At 32.8% G+C, this 18,264-nt stretch overlaps 1 protein-coding gene and 1 long non-coding RNA gene across 3 annotated transcripts; one reads left to right on the top strand and one right to left on the bottom strand.

Moving 5' to 3' along the window:
• Nucleotides 1-867: 867 nt before the first annotated feature.
• Nucleotides 868-2,211, bottom strand: LOC133800852 (uncharacterized). Its single transcript, XR_009876639.1, has 2 exons — nt 1,958-2,211; nt 868-1,232 (listed from the first exon to the last, which is right to left on the bottom strand). It is a non-coding gene; the product is annotated as an uncharacterized LOC133800852 (long non-coding RNA).
• Nucleotides 2,212-8,212: 6,001 nt separating this feature from the next.
• Nucleotides 8,213-17,861, top strand: LOC133801845 (protein ROOT HAIR DEFECTIVE 3 homolog 2). 2 transcript variants are annotated; one of them, XM_062240079.1, is made up of 22 exons: nt 8,213-8,634; nt 8,812-8,878; nt 9,002-9,104; nt 9,974-10,044; nt 10,870-10,933; nt 11,241-11,306; nt 11,411-11,458; nt 11,553-11,615; nt 11,716-11,772; nt 12,746-12,904; nt 13,003-13,071; nt 13,156-13,247; nt 13,432-13,510; nt 13,920-14,085; nt 14,795-14,919; nt 15,021-15,283; nt 15,363-15,459; nt 15,556-15,726; nt 15,809-15,913; nt 16,605-16,699; nt 16,800-16,896; nt 17,302-17,861. In XM_062240079.1, exons 1-22 carry the CDS (start codon nt 8,487-8,489, stop codon nt 17,596-17,598), a joined length of 2,502 nt encoding a protein of 833 aa, XP_062096063.1. In that variant the 5' UTR covers nt 8,213-8,486; the 3' UTR covers nt 17,599-17,861. The 2 variants fall into 2 exon arrangements, with proteins under 2 accessions (XP_062096063.1, XP_062096064.1); XM_062240080.1 differs by lacking the exons at nt 8,213-8,634; nt 8,812-8,878; nt 9,002-9,104; nt 9,974-10,044 and adding an exon at nt 10,623-10,641.
• Nucleotides 17,862-18,264: the final 403 nt, after the last annotated feature.

Here is an 18,264-nt window from a genome sequence, read left to right as displayed (position 1 = left end):
TGCTTAACAAGTTGGAATATGAGGTTGCTAAAACGGGTTGTTATATTAATTGCTTGGGAGCTTTAGAGTTTTAAGAGTTGCCTTTTGGGTTGCTTACGATTTATGAATTGTTTATGAATTTTAATAGTTGCTTAACAAGTTGATATATAGGATTGTTATTAGTGTTGCTTATGAGTTTTATATGTTGCTTATGGGGATTATGAGTTTATTTAATTGCTGCTAATAATTTGGTTATGAATAAAGATGGTGAGTTGCTACATAGGTTGCTTAAGTTGTTGATTATAATAATTGTGAGTTGTTGAATATGTTACTTTACTTAATGATTTCTTAAGGGTTTATCCTCAAGGTTTTCTTAACATGTTGTTGTATAAGGTTGCTTTATAGTTGAAAGTGTAATTTTAAGGGTTGCATCACACAAATACAGGATCCTATATTGAACTAAAAACAGATGAGGATGACATGTTTTTATATGTTTTTGTAGCATTGAATGCTTCAATGAAATACTGGACTTATTGCATAGCTGTTATAATATGGAATCACTAAGAATTCCCTCATCGCAAAGGAAATCTTATAAAGAAAACAAAGAAATTGATTTTTGTGATGATAACTATAAGGAATTTTCATTTTTGTGAACTCAAATTTATTTTTTGTGGAACCACTTGTTCAATTATAAATGTCAATATTTTCATTTTTATGTTATGGTTATGATCCTCATCTCTCCACATTATTTTTGTATTATATTTTTGCCTAAAAGTGTCATATGGTCAAACCACATCATTAAACTTCCAAGTGATAAATATTTTCTAGCTACATTAATTCACAAGACAAAAGACCCAAAACAGGGAAAGAGAAGAAAGAAGAAAGAAATTTCAAATAATAGAAACCATTTCCATCATCAACACGTGTATACTTCAATCTATAGAATGATTGTATCAATTACAAAGCTCCAGTCAAATGACATTTTAATGACAATAAGAGTCATAAGATAATAGCTATGAGAAACCAATAAAACTTTGAATAGAATCATCATGTGTGCAAATCAAATCTTTAACATTATATTCCACTATAAATAGTTCAACGAATTTATATTCATTGTAGTGGCATTCACTGTGGGGGACCTGGACTTGGTGCTGGCTAGGATTCAACAAAGGTTGTAAACCTTTGACTACAATGCTTATATTTGGACGGAAATCAACTTCATATTGTACACACAAGGCAACAACAACCACCAACTGTTGCAAGATAGAACAAACATGGTTAGATCACTTTGAAGTCACGAGATTCATATATAGCTAGCCAATAGAAAGTTAACAAAAAAACAATTATTTAAGTAGCATACAACAACCAATAACAACTAACAAAAAAATTATTTAGGCCTATATTGTCTTTAGATATTATTACTTACTTTATGTAGAAACACTGGTGAAATAGTATTATTGATATTTTGCACGACATAACTTTGTTGTGATCTGTCTACTTCAATTTTCAACTCAGGTTGCCTAGAAAGTAATATGAATATGTCTTTTTTTTATTGGAAAAAGATATAAATACTAACTTAAATTTTTTGACAAATATATAAATAAGTCAGCTGCAATTATTTGATGAAATCATTTAATAGTAAAAGAAAGATAGCACAAAGAAGAATTAGAAAGACAATTATGCCAAAAAGAACTCAAGCACACAACACTGTCCACTAAGACAATTCAACAAACATCTGGTGGCCCATAATAGCAAAAAAATTCGCAAACTAGCTAGCTAGCCTTATAAAACCCAGATAAAAAAAAAATTATCATTCAATCACATACACATGGTTGATATTATCATCAAGAAAGATTTTGATGGTCTATCTTATTGATTCAAGCTTCTACAACTCTAACATGGTGTGGGTTTTGTTAAATTTAGTTTCAAATATTTCAAGAAAAATGTATAGATTAGAGAATAAAGTAAAATAACTCACTAGACAGAGGGTCGGTAGTCTCTGAGATCAGAAACAGAGATGGGATTGGTTGGTGAGTAGATCTGGCAGCCTTTGAGTTGCAGAGACACCAGCCAGACTAGTTGGCGATGAGAAAGAGGGCCTGGTTTTCCAAAATTGTGGACAAGGAGAGGGGAAGAAGAAGACACCAAAGCCACCATGAGTAACCTCTGAGCTGCATCGATACCAGCTGGACTGCTTGGCGATGAGAAAGAACCCTGGGTTTTCAGAGTCGTGTGTAACGCCCTGGCTACCCCAGAACAGTTACGGTGATCGGTGAACCGGAAATTTGACCCGCTACCCGAGTCCTTTGGTTAAAAACGTGATCTAGGCGTCATTAACAGGTTAAGGTGTAAAACCAGTAAAAAGGAAAGGACACTTTTCGTTAAGTAAATAAACTGCTCATGAGCCTTTTTAAAATGTTTACAAGTAGTTCGCACTACAAAAGAGTTGCTACAGTTCCAAATATACAATCCCTGCCGGCCTAAGCGGCAAAAATAGGGTAAACCCCTAGTCCCTCCGAGAACTCCTTGACCGTGGCAGTCAAGCGGCCCTGTATGTACATCACATCGCCCAAGCTCTCCACTCAAGGCTGGCCAAGCTTTTCCTTTCCTTTACCTGCACCACACAGCACCCATGAGCCAAGGCCCAGCAAGAAAACATAATAAAGCATGATATAGTATCAACAACGATCATAATAACCATTCAGGACTATCTGTCCAACAAATAGGTGACAATAGCCAAAAGTCACAATAATGAGCATCGCTCCCTCTAGCCATGTGACGATAGGGTCACCAGGGCTTAATTGAGAAGTGAATCATTCATAAGTTGTTTAGAACAGGTGTATGGCGATTAGTCACCAACATAACCTTCCTCACGACTCTGGAGTCAAAACTATGGACAACGTCCCTTAGCCATGTGACAAACAGTCACCGGGGTCATATACCTTGGCTATATTCATCTGGTTGTAAGCCAGGCAAGCGCTTATAAGTTTCTCGACCCTAGGGTCGGTCTGGCATTAATGCTATAGAGCCATTCAATGCATGATTCTCGACTTTAGAGTCGGTCCCTGACTAGTCAGTGTCTCAAGCAGGTAATCAGCGTTCAATAGCATTTAATATGCAATCCATGTCCACGTATATCAACCAGCATGCCTCAAATATCAAACCATACATGCCACATATCTATACAGGGTGCAACCGTATTCATATACTGTTTTCTTACCTCTGGTTCGAGTGAGAATAATTATATGAACGACCCCTGAGAACGATCAACCTTTAAATTCCTCGACGGTCACCTGGTCATAACCAAAATATAAGATTCATCAATAAAAATGATAACTGAGGGTTCCCAAACCAAATCCCAGCCCCCGAGACCTCAAATACTACCCAACCGGGCACTAGGTCCAACCCCGAGGCCTAAGGTTTGAATCCCCAAGCTAAAAACAACATTTTGGCAAAATTGGCCTTAAGGGCCGCGGCCCCCCTCTGCTTCTGCGCCGCGGCGCGCCCTCAAACAGAGAGGGCTCTCCCTCTGCCAAACGCCAAGGGCCGCGGCGCTCCCCTGCTGCGCCGCGGCGCCCAACCCAGACCAGCTAAGTCGGCCACACGCACCAGAATTTTAACCCTGCGTTTTCCCTCTCAAACCAGCCTCTCAAACCATCATAAAACCTCCTCCAAACATGTAATTGAACCCCCAAATAACAACCTTAGCTCACTCACATTAAACCCCAATCAACTAACACCAAAAACTCCCTTTAATCCTCACTCCCCACATAAAAAACCATGAGTTAAAAACCAAAACGAAAAACAGAGCATGTATAAAAACCAGTGGCTAAAACTCACCTTAGAACTGATTTTGGACCTCCCACACAAGCTAAAACAAGTCTCAAATCCAACCCTTAAGTTCCTCTAGCTTGAATTATCACCAAGAACACAAAACCATCAAAGGAGCAATGGAGAAGATGAAGCTATGGGAAGGTACGGGAAGAGAAGATAGAGCCTCTGTTTTGTTCTGTTTTATTCTACAGCCTTCAGCCACTTAAGTTCATATATATCCACCCTTAAAAAGACCAAAATACCCCTTATGTCATCTTAAGCCTCCAAAGCCACCCCAAGGGCAAAATTGGTACATTCCGCTAAACCCGTTAATTATAATTAACGCTTCCCATTTTCCGCTAATCTCAATATCCTCAAACTCCAATATTTCATAACCCGTTACCCTAAAATCCCCGGTAACGCTATAACCTTTAATATCACCCCGAGACTCACCCCGAGCTCAAACTTGTTATGACCAAACCGATAAATCATGTTTAAGGATCGTCTCATGTCGAAATACTCGAACCAATCCACATTATAATGTGGTCTCACTATATGTATCATTATCAGACAAACAAGTATTCAATTATACCCTCAACGGGCCAAATTACCATAATACCCCTGTAAACAAATGTGACTCACATGCATGCATTTAACATCATATGATAATATAATTCTCATAAACATGCATAAACACATTTAAATGGCATAATTAAGCAGTTATGGCCCTCCTGGCCTACTAACCCAGCCGTTAACCATAATAGGGAATCCGGGGCATTACATCGTGGGCAAGGAAAAGGGAAGAAAAAGACAGTCGTGGCAAGAAAAGAGGAAGAGAATCAGTCGTAAAAATAAAAATAAAACTTAATATTAATATGAACAGTAAAAAAATAAAAAATACAAATGAAAAATATTTCAAAAAATCGTAAAATTGAAAAAATAGTTTAAAATCCCGTATATAGGATAAATACCTTAATAAAAATGTAACATTTTCATATTTTAGTTAGCTACTAATTATATTTCATATATTTTAATTTTTTTTAATAAATTTTTACATACAAATTAAAAAAAATTATAATTATCATATTTTTGTACATTAATAATATAAAAATAATATTTTTAAAAAATTCCATTAGAAAATGGAACAAAAGTTTTTTTCCCTTAAAAAAAATTGCAATATCACAAAATAATTATATGCGAATCATTTTCGTTATATCACGATTTCTTTATATACATTTACTTTATTTTTGTTTAAAATAATGTTTGCTTTTTGTTGTTAAATCTTAATTAGTTTTTTTTTAATCTAATTGCTTTATAATCTAGATATACTCTTGTCTCTTGCTATTGTGGATGATTAATTAGATAAAAAAATTAAATAATAATAAAATAGTGACGAGGCACGTGCAATGATACCATATCCTCATTTCTTCTCATATTAAACACTGATTAACTAATGAATTAAGAATACTTAAATAAAATAAATAAAAATTACTCCCAACAAAATAAATAAATAAGATAAACATGTAAGGGCTATTATTATTTAGCAATCTAATCTACGGCCACGTTAAGCTATTATTTTTCTTAAAAAAAAAAAAAGAAAAACATGTAAGGGCTAGAATGCCCATAATATCAATAGGCACATTTCATAATTTGTTAGCCACCTTTATATATACACCCTAATTTAAACATACCGTATTATATAAATTAAAAAGAGATATTTACCTCATAAATATCAAATGTTTTACTTTTGTTATAATTAAATATATAATTTTTTATTTTTACGGTAAAAATATCCAATGTTCAATATATATTAAAGATAAATACCTAATTATTTTTCTTTGCGGCAAAAATACTTAAAGTTTTTAAAACATTACCTTTTTCAATATCTCCTATGTTAGAGATGTTAAATGTTGACTCACCAAATATGTATCACTCTATAATTTATGTATTTTTGTTATCAAAATATGTCATTTTTAAATTTGTATTAATTTAAAATGTCTTTTCAATTCATTTTTCTAATTTAAAATATTTTTAAAATAAATAAATATGAAATTGACTGATTACAGATTGACAAATGTCTGCTTAGACAATATACTTAATAGTTCCAACACAGGAGGTACTCACAAAAGTAATGTTTTACCTAATTTTATATATTTTTACCGCAAAAAAAAGATTAAATATTTATCTTTAGCATATATTTAACATTAAGTATTTTTGCCATAAAAATAAAAAAATTATATATTTAAGTATAATAAATGTAAAACATTAAATATTTATACCGCAAATACCTCAATTAAAAAATATATGTACTCATATCATACTTCATCTATTTCTTATATTAGATTTGACTTATATATCCTTTTACAAAAAATAAAATTATATAACACATTTATTAAAAATTAGAAATTACGGTTTCTTTGTTTTTTGTTTTTTTGACAAGTGTTGTAAAATTATTTATTTAAATCAAAATAAAGAATTTTTTTAATATTTAATAATAATATTAAAATATGTCATAGATATAAAATTTAAAAATGTATAATACAAAATATGATTTAATTTTATTCAATGAAAATAAATAAATCCACTAATAAATTGTGCAATCTAATTGAATTGTAAGTTTTATGTTTAGTTTTATATTTGATAATCCAACTAACGTTTTAGGGTCTGATTGGTTCGCGATTAGAAAACTGTATTTTTGAAAAGTGGATTCTGAAATGAAAATCTGAATTTAGTGACTGAAAACATGTTTCTGAAAATGTGATTGGTTCAATGTCAGTAAACTGTTTTTGAGTTTTAAAAAATAGAATATATGATTGGTAGAAAATCTGAAAATACAACATAAACAATATAAGTGATTGGTAGATTTTGTATGCTATATCAGCAACATGAATAAAATTTGATTAAGATCAATGATCCATATTTATAGTTGTTAATTAATATTTCTAAAAATAAAATTTGATTTTTTCAAATTTTTGGATGAGTTACCTAATGAAAAATGTGTATTTATTATGAAAATATAATATTGTAAACTTTTCATTTTTCAAATGCATGTCGATTTCTAAATATAGCTATGGTGTCTCATTGGTTAGAAACAACATTAATTATGACAAAAAAATAATAACTATATTCAAAATTAATGTAGAAAAAAAATATTTACCTATGACTTGCTATACCAAGTTACTATGTTGCCACATCATCATAATTGTTAGTACCCATCTATGGGTGGTAACCATTAAGAAGTCTTCCACATATATATATATATAAATTAGTCTAACTACCCAACCAAACATACCCACCATCTTACTCATTAATCAGTGTTATTATCTTGTCATTTTTTGTTGTTGTTATATATATATATATCCTCATTTCTTGTTGTTATATGATGTACTGTAAGTCTTTATATGTCCAAATAGCCATATATATTTATATTATGCTATCCCTTTCAAATATCAATCTACGTCAAAACTCTTGTATAAAATACTTTAAGGGCAGTTGTTGCATAATTCTAAATTTAACACACATATATATATATATATATATAAACACAAAAACCCACATTTAACTTATATAAATAAAAATCTCACAATATATATACATAAAACATATCAAATTTTAGAGATAGTTTATGTTGATAATGGCAGAAGAGAAAAAGGTAGATGGGAGTGGAGTGGAGCAGTTAAAAAGATAAAAATGGCTTTAGTTCACAAAATGGAGAAAACGATATTTTCTCGTTTTTCATTTGGCAGTGTAAAGTTTGAATATTGATTTGAATTCCATTTTACAAAATAACTTACCATTCACTTATTTTGATTGAACCCAAAATACATACCAATCACACTTTAAATTTTTACACATGCTCAAATAATTTTGTAGACCTTAAATTTTTATAAAGGGAAGTATAATTTACATTCTATAAGTCTTTTTTTTTTTGTAATCTTTTGAAAAATAAGAAATTTCCATTTTATTTATGTTTGTACAATTTTTTTCCCATATACATAACTTCAAGAAAATAAATTATAGTTTTAGCTTAATTAAGTTATATTATAAAAAAATATGAAATTTTGGAAAAAAAAAACATATAAAATATGACTTTTTAAAACTTATATTAGGTTTAATTATTAATACGAGAAAGACTATTTAGTAAATTCTTTATGAAAAATTATATTTATAAAAATTTCCCTTAATTTTGAAATACAAGAAAATTTTGATTATTATGTAGAAAATTTTCATCCTTATTTGATTTAATTTTGACTTTAGATAGACTTATAAATTGGGAGAATTTAATTGAGCGAAAACGAAAAGAGAGGGTGATGTTTATCCTAATATGACATTAATAAATAATAATTATGACATCATAAATATAGTCGGCGACAAAGAAGCTCTCCTGCTCTCGCCATCTGTGCCAGCTTTAGCTTCTTCTATTCAAAATCTTTCTTCTCCTTTGGTATCCAATTCTCTCTCTCTCTCTCTTTCTCACTGTTCAACTCTCTCATCATCAAATCCCAATACCAAAAAGCACTCTCCACGAAACTTGAATCCCAAGGAAACCTTTCCTTCTCTCTCTCGCGCTTTACCTTATTCTTGCTTTGTTTATATGCATACTTACATACATATTATAGATATTTATTTGTGTATAAGCCTGTGAAGTGAAGAGCTAGGGCTTGCCTGTGTGAGACTTTGGGATTTGATTGAAGATGGCGGAAGATTCCTGCGTCACGCAACTCATCGACGGAAATGGCGAATTCAATGTGGCAGGGCTTGATGAATTCACTAAGAAAGTTAAGCTCGCTGCGTGTGGTCTCTCCTATGCTGTCGTCGCCATTATGGGTCCTCAGAGCAGCGGTAAATGAATTGAATTGAGCTTTTTTTTTTATTGAGTTTAGAGATGAATATATGTTTTTATGACAAATATATGGAAATCCGTTGCTTATTGTTTTGCATGGGAGTTTCTGCACTTGAATGATATTGCATTTTTTCTTTTCTTTTTTAATCATGTCGAGTTACATTTTCTGGGTGCAGGGAAGAGTACCTTATTGAATCATCTTTTCCACACAAACTTCAGAGAGATGGATGCTTACAGGGGAAGGTTGTTTTTTTTTTTTCATGGGCTTTTAGCTTTGTATATGATGTGTGTTTTACTTTCTTGTAAGTGGTTATACTTGTATTTTTCTTAATGCATTGTTAAAATACGAATTGCATATTGTTGCAGGAGTCAAACAACTAAGGGCATTTGGATAGCGCACTGTGTTGGAATCGAGCCTTGCACGATAGCCATGGATTTGGAGGGCACGGATGGGAGGGAAAGAGGCGAGGTAATTAGTGTACTATTGCTTATAAGAGTATCGCAGTGAAAATGCTATATGAAGTTGTGATTATTGGTTCGAGCTTAAGTTTACCAGAAATTGATTTCTTTAAGTACTTTGTCCTGCTTCTGCTTTATACACATTTATGTGTGTGCGCGCGCGCGTGTGTAGATATATTTCATAAGAAACAAGAACTATTTTATGATTAAGAAATCTTACAATCGAAGGGAAAAGCTCGGCAACATGCCTAAATCTAGACTCTCTCTCTCACACACACCAATTTCCTAGTGTTAAGTATATTGATCAATGTCCTCTTTTATAGTACGTTCATGTCTTATCGTATGAGATGTGAAAAGAACATTTGCATCACATAAGTCTAGGGTTAGATTTAGGATGTTTTAACTTGTTGGTTAGGAGTAGTCTGATAATCGTTTGGCTCTTATGACAGTTTTAAAAATGGTTTACATACAGAAGGCTTCATGCAGAGAATTAAGATAAAAATAAGAGTACTAATGATCTAAAGAAGAAAATAGCAATAACCGTGAGCTCTGAATCTTTATCCTTCTTTTTTCTCATAATACTTACAGGTGTCCGGAAGTTTTCTTGTTTGTAACTATTAGATGTTGTCGTCCACTCTTTCTCTCTCTGTATGTATATTGTTGTTAACACGTATGCACATTTGATGGCTTTTTTCGCTTAAGCTGGTGCATTAGTGCTGTTTTAACAATAGCCTAATGTTTTGTGAGTTGTTTGAAAAGTTTTTAACTGGTGAACTTTTATTTGAAAGCCCTTTTTTCTTTTTTGATTCATTTGGCCCCATCTTGTGAACAAAATCTGCCATTGCTGATACTATTTTCTTATATCTCATTGACTCACAGGATGATACCACCTTTGAGAAACAGAGTGCCCTTTTTGCTTTAGCAGTTTCAGATATTGTACTGATAAACATGTAAGTTTGAATGCGGGTGATATTTTTGTACTTATATTCCTTATTTCACTAGTTGGTATATATGGTGCGAGTTACCTTTGTTCTTAAGTTTCTGGTCAAACCATGCTCAGCTAGAATTAATAATAGAAATTATCCTAGCCCTATAGTGGTATCTTAGGCCTGTTCTGGATTGTGTTGACTATTTTTGTTAACATAACTTCTCTAGCCTGGACAGGATTCATATCATAATTATTGCTTGAATGGTAGAAATTTAAATTTTCTAAGATGTTTTAGCATTGCATTGCTTCTTGAGTCCTTATAGTTGCCCTAACAATTTCTTTTTTATTCGCCTGGGAGTTACTTGGGGAAAGACCTTTTCAACATTTGTATGGTTGCTTAATCACCAATTTGATCTAATTGTTATTAGTGTTGCAAATTTTTTGCTTTTGTAATATCAATCAGATTTTCTGTTTTTGTTTCCTTCCTAATGAATTTGATCAATGGTGTTTATACTCTGATTCAGATTGCGTTTGTGTTTGTAACTGATTTTGCTTTGTTATTGCCAGACAAAGCTGGAAGGAATTTAAATCTTCACATTTATTGTGCATTTACTAAAAGGTTCTAAATTCAACTTTTTTAGATCTTTTAGTGGGATTGACCTTTCTTAAATAAAGGGGCATATTTTCAGCCTTTAGTTTAGGGTTTCAGCAGTTCTAATGTACATATGAAACTACATTAGTCAGTTCTAATGCTTTCTTGGAACTGATTGTATGATGTGAGGATTTGAATGAACATGCCTTTAAGGTACTCATAAATAATCTTTCTGAGATTGAATTTCACTTACAGGTGGTGCCATGATATTGGTCGGGAGCATGCTGCAAACAAACCTCTACTTAAAACAGTTTTCCAGGTATTCCGTGTATTGTTTTTGCTGCATTTTTTTATTTTTAAGAAACAAAGATATATTAATATATCATACGAGTTACAACCTAAAATGCCAGTATAACACACCGCCCCCTTTTACAGCCATGGCTGCCAATCACACAGAAGCATAGAAAAAGATAAATTCTTGAATACTCTTGAAAATTTAATAGCCACTCGATATTTATTCTTCCCCATACAACACGCACATCTCCTTCAATATGGTGCTTTTGCTGCATGTTATCACAGTTCCACGAACAATTTGTTGTACTATTCTAGTTTTAATTTGTTGATAGGTCATGATGCGATTATTCAGCCCCCGCAAAACAACACTGCTGTTTGTTATACGTGACAAAACAAAGGTGTGTATTTTGTTTAATATTGTATAATATCTGCTGTGAAATTGAGAGTATAGTTTGGTCCTATATTAATTAACTTCTTTCTGATTTTCTATTTCTGGGTATAGACTCCACTTCAACGATTGGAGCCTGTTTTAAGGGAAGATATCCAGAAGGTAATTTTATCTTTTGTTTGGGATGATTATTTTCTCTGGTGTTTCAATTATCTGCTCTATTTCTTCTGCATTTCTCATAGACCAATTTGTGTAGATATGGGACTCAGTTCGTAAGCCTCAGGCCCATAAAGATACGCCTCTTAGCGAGTTTTTTAATGTAAGATTCACACTCTGATTGTGTGATACTAGTTTCCCATGACATATGATAAGCTTGATGCACATCTCTAACGAATACATTCCTTTTCCTTTACTTGCAGGTAGAAGTTGTTGCTTTGTCCAGCTATGAAGAGAAGGAAGAGAAATTTAAAGAGGAGGTAATTCCAAGAATTATAAGTGCTTTATTAAGTCTTGGAACTTGTATTGGTCAGTTATCTGATTAGATGTAGGTGAGAATCTTGGAGGCTGAATAAACTTTTGTTTATTTTTTATCTAGGCTGTTTGGGCTATTCTTTTTGCACAATTGGTCTATTTGGTAGTTGTCTGCTTTTTGAATTTGTTATGCTATTTCAAGGAATCTTTATTTCTTTCACTTCTGACATTTTACTTTGGTTTTCTTGTTTGAGGGTGTTATTTTGAACTCTTCCAATTTTAATCAGATTTGGTCTCCATTCTTCTGGGGTCTTTTCTTTCTAGTCTTTCTTCTATTCTTTGATCAATGACTGTAATTCACAGATTTTTCCCTATCTAATTTAATTTAGAAAACTCATGTGCCTATACAAGTTCATGTATTCTCTTACCTATTCTCTAATGTTTGTCGAAGAAAGTCCTTTTTCCTTTTCCTAGTTGGTGTGTGTTGTGGGAATTAGGATGGCGAGAATGTTGATCACTTCTTTTGTGGTTCTGTTGAATGGGACATGCATAATTCTGGAAATGTTTTTGTTTTTGTTTTTGTGAGTAGAAAGAGTAAAAAAGTGTCATCGGGCTTGTGCTACTTTGTTTTGGTTCTTGAGATAGAAAGGATGGCATTTTTTTCAACAGGTTATTCTGGAGGAATTAATTTTATAGGAGTTTAAAAGTAAACATTGTTGTGGGTTTCAATCTCTAAAGCACACCCTTGTATGCTTAATTAATTTGATCCAAAGTAATATCTGCTAAGGTTTCGCATCTACCACCATTTATTATTAATCATCATCATATGTTGCAGTAACTTGAGATTGTCTCTCAGTAAAGAATTTGTGCATGTTGATTTGTATGAAGAAAGTTGGCTTCGACAGGAATGTTTCATTGTTTTATAATTAACCTTCCACTTTTGTGCGGTGATATTCACCAATTATTCATTGTATACAGGTTTCTCAACTGAGGCAGCGCTTTTTTCATTCTGTCTCACCAGGAGGGCTAGCTGGTGATAGACGGGGTGTTGTCCCTGCCACAGGCTTCTCTTTTAGTGCACAGCATATATGGAAAGTTATTAAAGAAAATAAGGACCTCGATCTTCCAGCTCACAAGGTTCTTTGATCTCTATTTTGTATTCAATTGCTAATAAACTAGAACTTCTATATGCTTATGATATTCCTCTCTGAGATTAATATTTATATATTTTAAAGGTTATGGTTGCCACTGTTCGTTGTGAAGAGATTGCCAATGAAAAACTCAGGCAATTGAACTCGGATGAGGTATTCATTAATGAATATTCACCGTTTAAAAACTTCTCATATGATTGAGATAATTGTTTTATAATTTAATTAACATTTTTATAGGGTTGGTTGGCATTGGAAAAAGAAGTACAAACAGGTCCTGTACCAGTGTTTGGGAAGAGACTAACCTCAATATTAGAAACGTATCTCTCTGCGTAAGTTCTGATCTAATTAATGGATGGTAACACTTCAGTTATTTGGTCTTCTTTATATCCTTCCATTCTCCTCATATTGTTTTATGTATTTTCCACATTTTGGACATGGAAAGAACTTACTGTGCTTACCCATGCTAAATGTATTGCTGATCTAGCATATGCATTGCCTTTTCTTTTCCCATAGGTATGACATCGAGGTAAACTACTTTGATGAAGGTGTCAGAAATGCAAAACGCCAACAATTAGAGTCCAAAGCATTGGAGGTAGGAATGCATAGTTGTAGCAGTACGTGATTACTAATTTTTTAAATCATTCAAAATCTGTAGGTTAATTGTTCTGGAAAATTATGTGAACTATGCGAGTTCTACTTTGGGTGAATGTTGCAACATAGTAGTAAGTCTTGTTGTTTATGCTCTCCAAAAAGTAGTTGAATGGGAAAAAATGGAGAAAAGGAATCTCTACGTGGCGGGATATGAAAAGTTGCTATAGGCAGGGTGATTGTCTATACTCAAAAGTTAATTTAAATTAAATAAGAATGGTGCTATGTAATTTAAGAAGTTTGTGTATCCCATTAACAAATGAAACTGGCATAAAATGATCGACAATGGATAATATCAGTTTCATTAAGTGATTCTAGTCGGCCTAACTATGAGTCTCTCATGGTCTTTTCAGTCTGTATTCCCTGCATATGCAGCCATGTTGGGAAATCTGCGGTCCAAAGCACTTGAAGATTTTAAAACTAAGCTGAAGCATTCATTGAACAAAGGAGAACAATTCGCTGCTTCTGTTCATGCCTGTGTTGAGTCTTGCTTGATTGAGTTTGACCAAGGGTGTGCAGGTAATTTCAGAAAAGATATTGTTATTGGCAATCATGTCATCCTTAGGAACTGCACATGTAATTTGACTTTCTTGTGATCATGTTCTTTGCACCTTTCAACTGTCCATTAGTATTGGACCATTGGTATATTTGTGCAAATGAACAATGTTAGAAACTCATCTTTTTCTTATTTGTATCTACTTTAATTTCTCATCAATGTACATAGTAGTTATAGGTATTTGAGATGATATTTTGTCATTTGTTGTAATTTTCCTTTTTATCTAATTCATAATTGTGTTTCTTATAAATGAACCATTGAATGACTGTACAGCAGTGTAGTAAACAGCTTTCTTTTATGTGTGTCTCTTATTTATTTCCCTATAAAGAAAGAAAAAGGAGTCTTATGACACGCGAGTAAAGAAATAAGCAGAATAAATACTTATTACACGATGTATGAGTAAATTATTCAGTAATATTTGATTTCATTTGCTATTCTGGTCAAACGCTTTTTGGTTTATAATTGCACAGTTCACACAGTAAGTGAGTCTCTCTCTCTCCCCCACTCTTTTTTTTTTTTGGTATGGATATAATTTCTTATATAATTTCTATTATGCTGGGTTCAATCTTGATGTTTACAATCTATTTTTGCTATATCATAGTTAAACTGAATTAGTTCATGTTAAATTTATATTATCACATTCTAGCCTTCATTAGTAGCCTATCGTCGCAGATGCTGCCATACAACAAGCCGATTGGGATGCCTCAAAAATTAGGGAAAAACTTATACGGGATATTGATGCTCATGCATTATCTGTTTGCAGTGAAAAATTGTCAGAATTAATTGCCAACCATGAGGTATTACTCTCCACAGCTTAGAAAATACTGAGAATATGGCTTTAATGAAGACTGATATATTATTTGTAAATGCCTACACTCTGATACAACTTTTCTTGCAGAAAAAACTTTCGGCTGCTTTAAGTGAACCTATAGACTCCCTATTTGAAGCAGGTGGGAAGAATACCTGGGCTTCAATAAGAAGACTTCTTAAACATGAGACTGAAGTTGCAGCATCAGAGCTCTCTTCTGCCATCTCTGGTTTTGAGTTGGAAGAGGAAACAATTAGAAACATGTTGCAAAATTTGAGAGATTATGCAAGAAGTCTGGTTGAGAAAAAGGCAAGGGAAGAAGTGGGAAAGGTTTTGATCCGCATGAAAGACAGGTAAAAATCTTTAAAATCTTTTCACTTTTCTTTTCTTACAAAATTTTGGTTATTTATTTGTTGGAAAACATTTTTTCAGGTTCTCAACAGTCTTCAATCATGACAATGATTCAATGCCAAGGGTCTGGACTGGGAATGAAGATATTAAAGCTATCACCAAGGAAGCACGTTCTGCGGTAATTTTTAAACTACTATTTGAATGAAGTTTCATCATATGCATGCCGCTATGTTCTAAAGCAATTTGATTGCCTTTTGTTCATAATTTCTTTCAGTCTCTGAAGCTTTTATCCGTTATGGCTGCAATTCGCTTAGAAGAGAAGCCAGATAAGATTGAAAATATACTTTTTGCTTCTCTCATGGATGGAGCTGTTACTGTTTCTTCTACAAGAAGTTTGGAGATAGGAAATTCTGCAGATTCTCTTGCCTCAAGCACTTGGGAGGAGGTACTGTTCAGTGGTCATTCTTGAATTTTATTATATGGAATTTACTTTGTTCTTATTTGTTGTAAATCATTATTCAAATCAGGTTCCTTCCAAGGACATACTTATTAAACCAGTGCAGAGCAAGTCATTGTGGAGACAGTTCATGAGAGAGACTGAGTACACTGTCACGCAAGCTATTTCGGCACAGGTAAAGCTTTGAAACATTCCCATTTTAAAATATCATTAACTTGTAATCCGCTTCAATAATTTATGATGGTAATAAAACAATTTCAAGTGATTTTTTTAGTTCTTATATTGACATATATTGCTGTGATAATGGCATCCTTGTGCTTAAGTGATATGGTAATCTGGTTAATAGAAATTTTCGAACTGAAACAAAGAGTTTCTGATCAAGTTTGCAAAACTCATGTAATTCTGTTTTGACTCGCATAAGGTTTAAACACATTACTTCACCAACTTTTAAATCACTACCATAATAAGAAAAATTGTGCAACGTAGTTTTTTTTCTCTATTCTGGTTGAAAACAAATAAAATATTTTAGATTCTCAATATAGACATTTTTCAATTGGTATCTAATTTGAAGTAATTGATACACATCAATGGAGACATCTGCGTAAGGTGAGTATGCTGCATGACGATTTTATTGACTGATCACGCCATTCGTATATGCTGCTTTGATTAATTTTTATTTATTTTTTAATAATTTTCTCAGTGGCAGATTCTGATCTTATTGTGTAAAAATTCTTATATTGTTTGTGTTGAACAGATCTTAATTTTCAGCTTTCACTTCATTCATTTCAGTTTCCTTGGCAGTAGTTTGTCAGAGAAGGTTGCTCATGATTTTTCTGTCATCTGACCCTGTTGTGTTCTTGTCTCAGGAAGCGCACAAGCGGAGCAACAACTGGCTTCCTCCTCCATGGGCAATTGCAGCAATGGTTATTCTTGGATTTAATGAGTTTATGCTTCTTTTAAAGTAATAATGGCTCCTCAGACTTAACTACTGATTATATTTCAGATATTTACATTTTCATCATTTTTCTTATTTTTTTGACTTTATTCGTTGAATGATACAGGAATCCTCTATACCTCATGATTTTGTTTGTTGCATATTTACTTTCTAAAGCCTTATGGGTACAGCTGGACATTTCTGGACAGTTTCGTCATGGCACTGTGAGTATGAATACAGTTGTTTTGCTTACCTTTCTGTATCCCGTTGTCAATTTTTTATTGGCGAATCAAGGTTATCCATGTGCCTACTTGATTGAATGTGCAATAGTGTTGTTAAAGGTTATTCATCTATGTATCAATCATCTTATTAACGTTTCGGTTTAACTTCATTGTACTATATCTCCTGGCAAAGGTTTACAATGAAATAAGTTGGGGCAGTTAATAACATTTATACCATATTTCCTTGCTTTCTGGCTTTTATCAAGGAAGAAAATGCTCAATATCACCTGTGTGAAGTCTTGTTAATTGTGCACTGTTATTCAGTATTGTAGATCCCTTGTTATCGTATGGTGATCCATGATTGAACCAAACAGATACTAAATTAGTTATATTGTTTCTTGTTGGCAGCTGGCTGGATTACTATCAATTTCATCAAGGTTTCTTCCCACTATTATGAACCTTCTAAGACGACTAGCGGAAGAAGCACAGGGCGGTCAAACATCCCAAGCATCAGGACAGCCAGAACCTATGATGTCCCTTGGCTTCAAACAGCAAACGCATCCATCAAAATCGTTATCGAACTCCATTCCCAAATCCTCCGTATCATCTAACATTTCATCGTCCTCCGATAATAGTGTTGAATACTCAAGCTCTAACTTGAGCCACAGGCGAGCCACAAACGTTCAAGAACCAGAACTTTCTTAATGCAAGTTTTCTACATTATTATTGCCCATCAGAGAAGGATAAGGACTCTTATCTGTGGAACAGTTAAAGTTCCGTTTGTTGTCCTTGTTCCTGGTCGATGAAAAGAGGGGATGGTATATAGTTGGAATACACAATAATTCGGCATTGAAAATAGTCGTCTGCTTATACTTCAGGTGAGAGTTCGGTTGGAGCACAATGAAAAATATTGTATACTAACATTATATGAACAATGAACAATTGATAACATGCGTTTTTTTTTCTTATTTCTGGCCTTTTTTCACTCTCTGTCCCAAGAATATTTTGTTGTGTTTTGAGAACCAAATCAAATTCTATCTTCCATTAAAAAAAAGCCCTCAAGTTCATCTTCTTTTATTTAATTAGTTATTTATCTGTTATATGTAATGATTGTTCATAATATGATTAAAACTTTAGAAATTAAGGAGAATGGGCATTATATTAACATCTCAAAATTTAGATACCCTATTTTTTAATAAAAAGTAATACAAAAATATATATTGTAATAGTTTATGCTCATTTTTTATAAAATAAATCTTGTTTTCATATTCTAAAAAATATATAGATTAAAGTAAAAGCTTTTTTTTTTAAAAAAAAAAAAATTATACATTAATTTTTAAAAAAAATCTGAAAACAAGATAAAATGAAATA

Source organism: Humulus lupulus, chromosome 9 (assembly GCF_963169125.1).
Source record: "Humulus lupulus chromosome 9, drHumLupu1.1, whole genome shotgun sequence".
Lineage (NCBI taxonomy): Eukaryota > Viridiplantae > Streptophyta > Magnoliopsida > Rosales > Cannabaceae > Humulus > Humulus lupulus.
Note: the sequence above shows the minus strand (reverse complement) of the source record. Positions and strands in the feature narration are given on the sequence as shown.

Coding starts and splice junctions, on each gene's coding strand:
- LOC133801845 (XM_062240079.1), top strand. CDS start 8,487: ATGGCGGAAGATTCCTGCGTCACGCAACTCATCGACGGAAATGGCGAA. Junction 13,511..13,919: donor TAGAGTCCAAAGCATTGGAG/GTAGGAATGCAT, acceptor TGGTCTTTTCAG/TCTGTATTCCCTGCATATGC. Junction 14,086..14,794: donor GTTTGACCAAGGGTGTGCAG/GTAATTTCAGAA, acceptor CTATCGTCGCAG/ATGCTGCCATACAACAAGCC.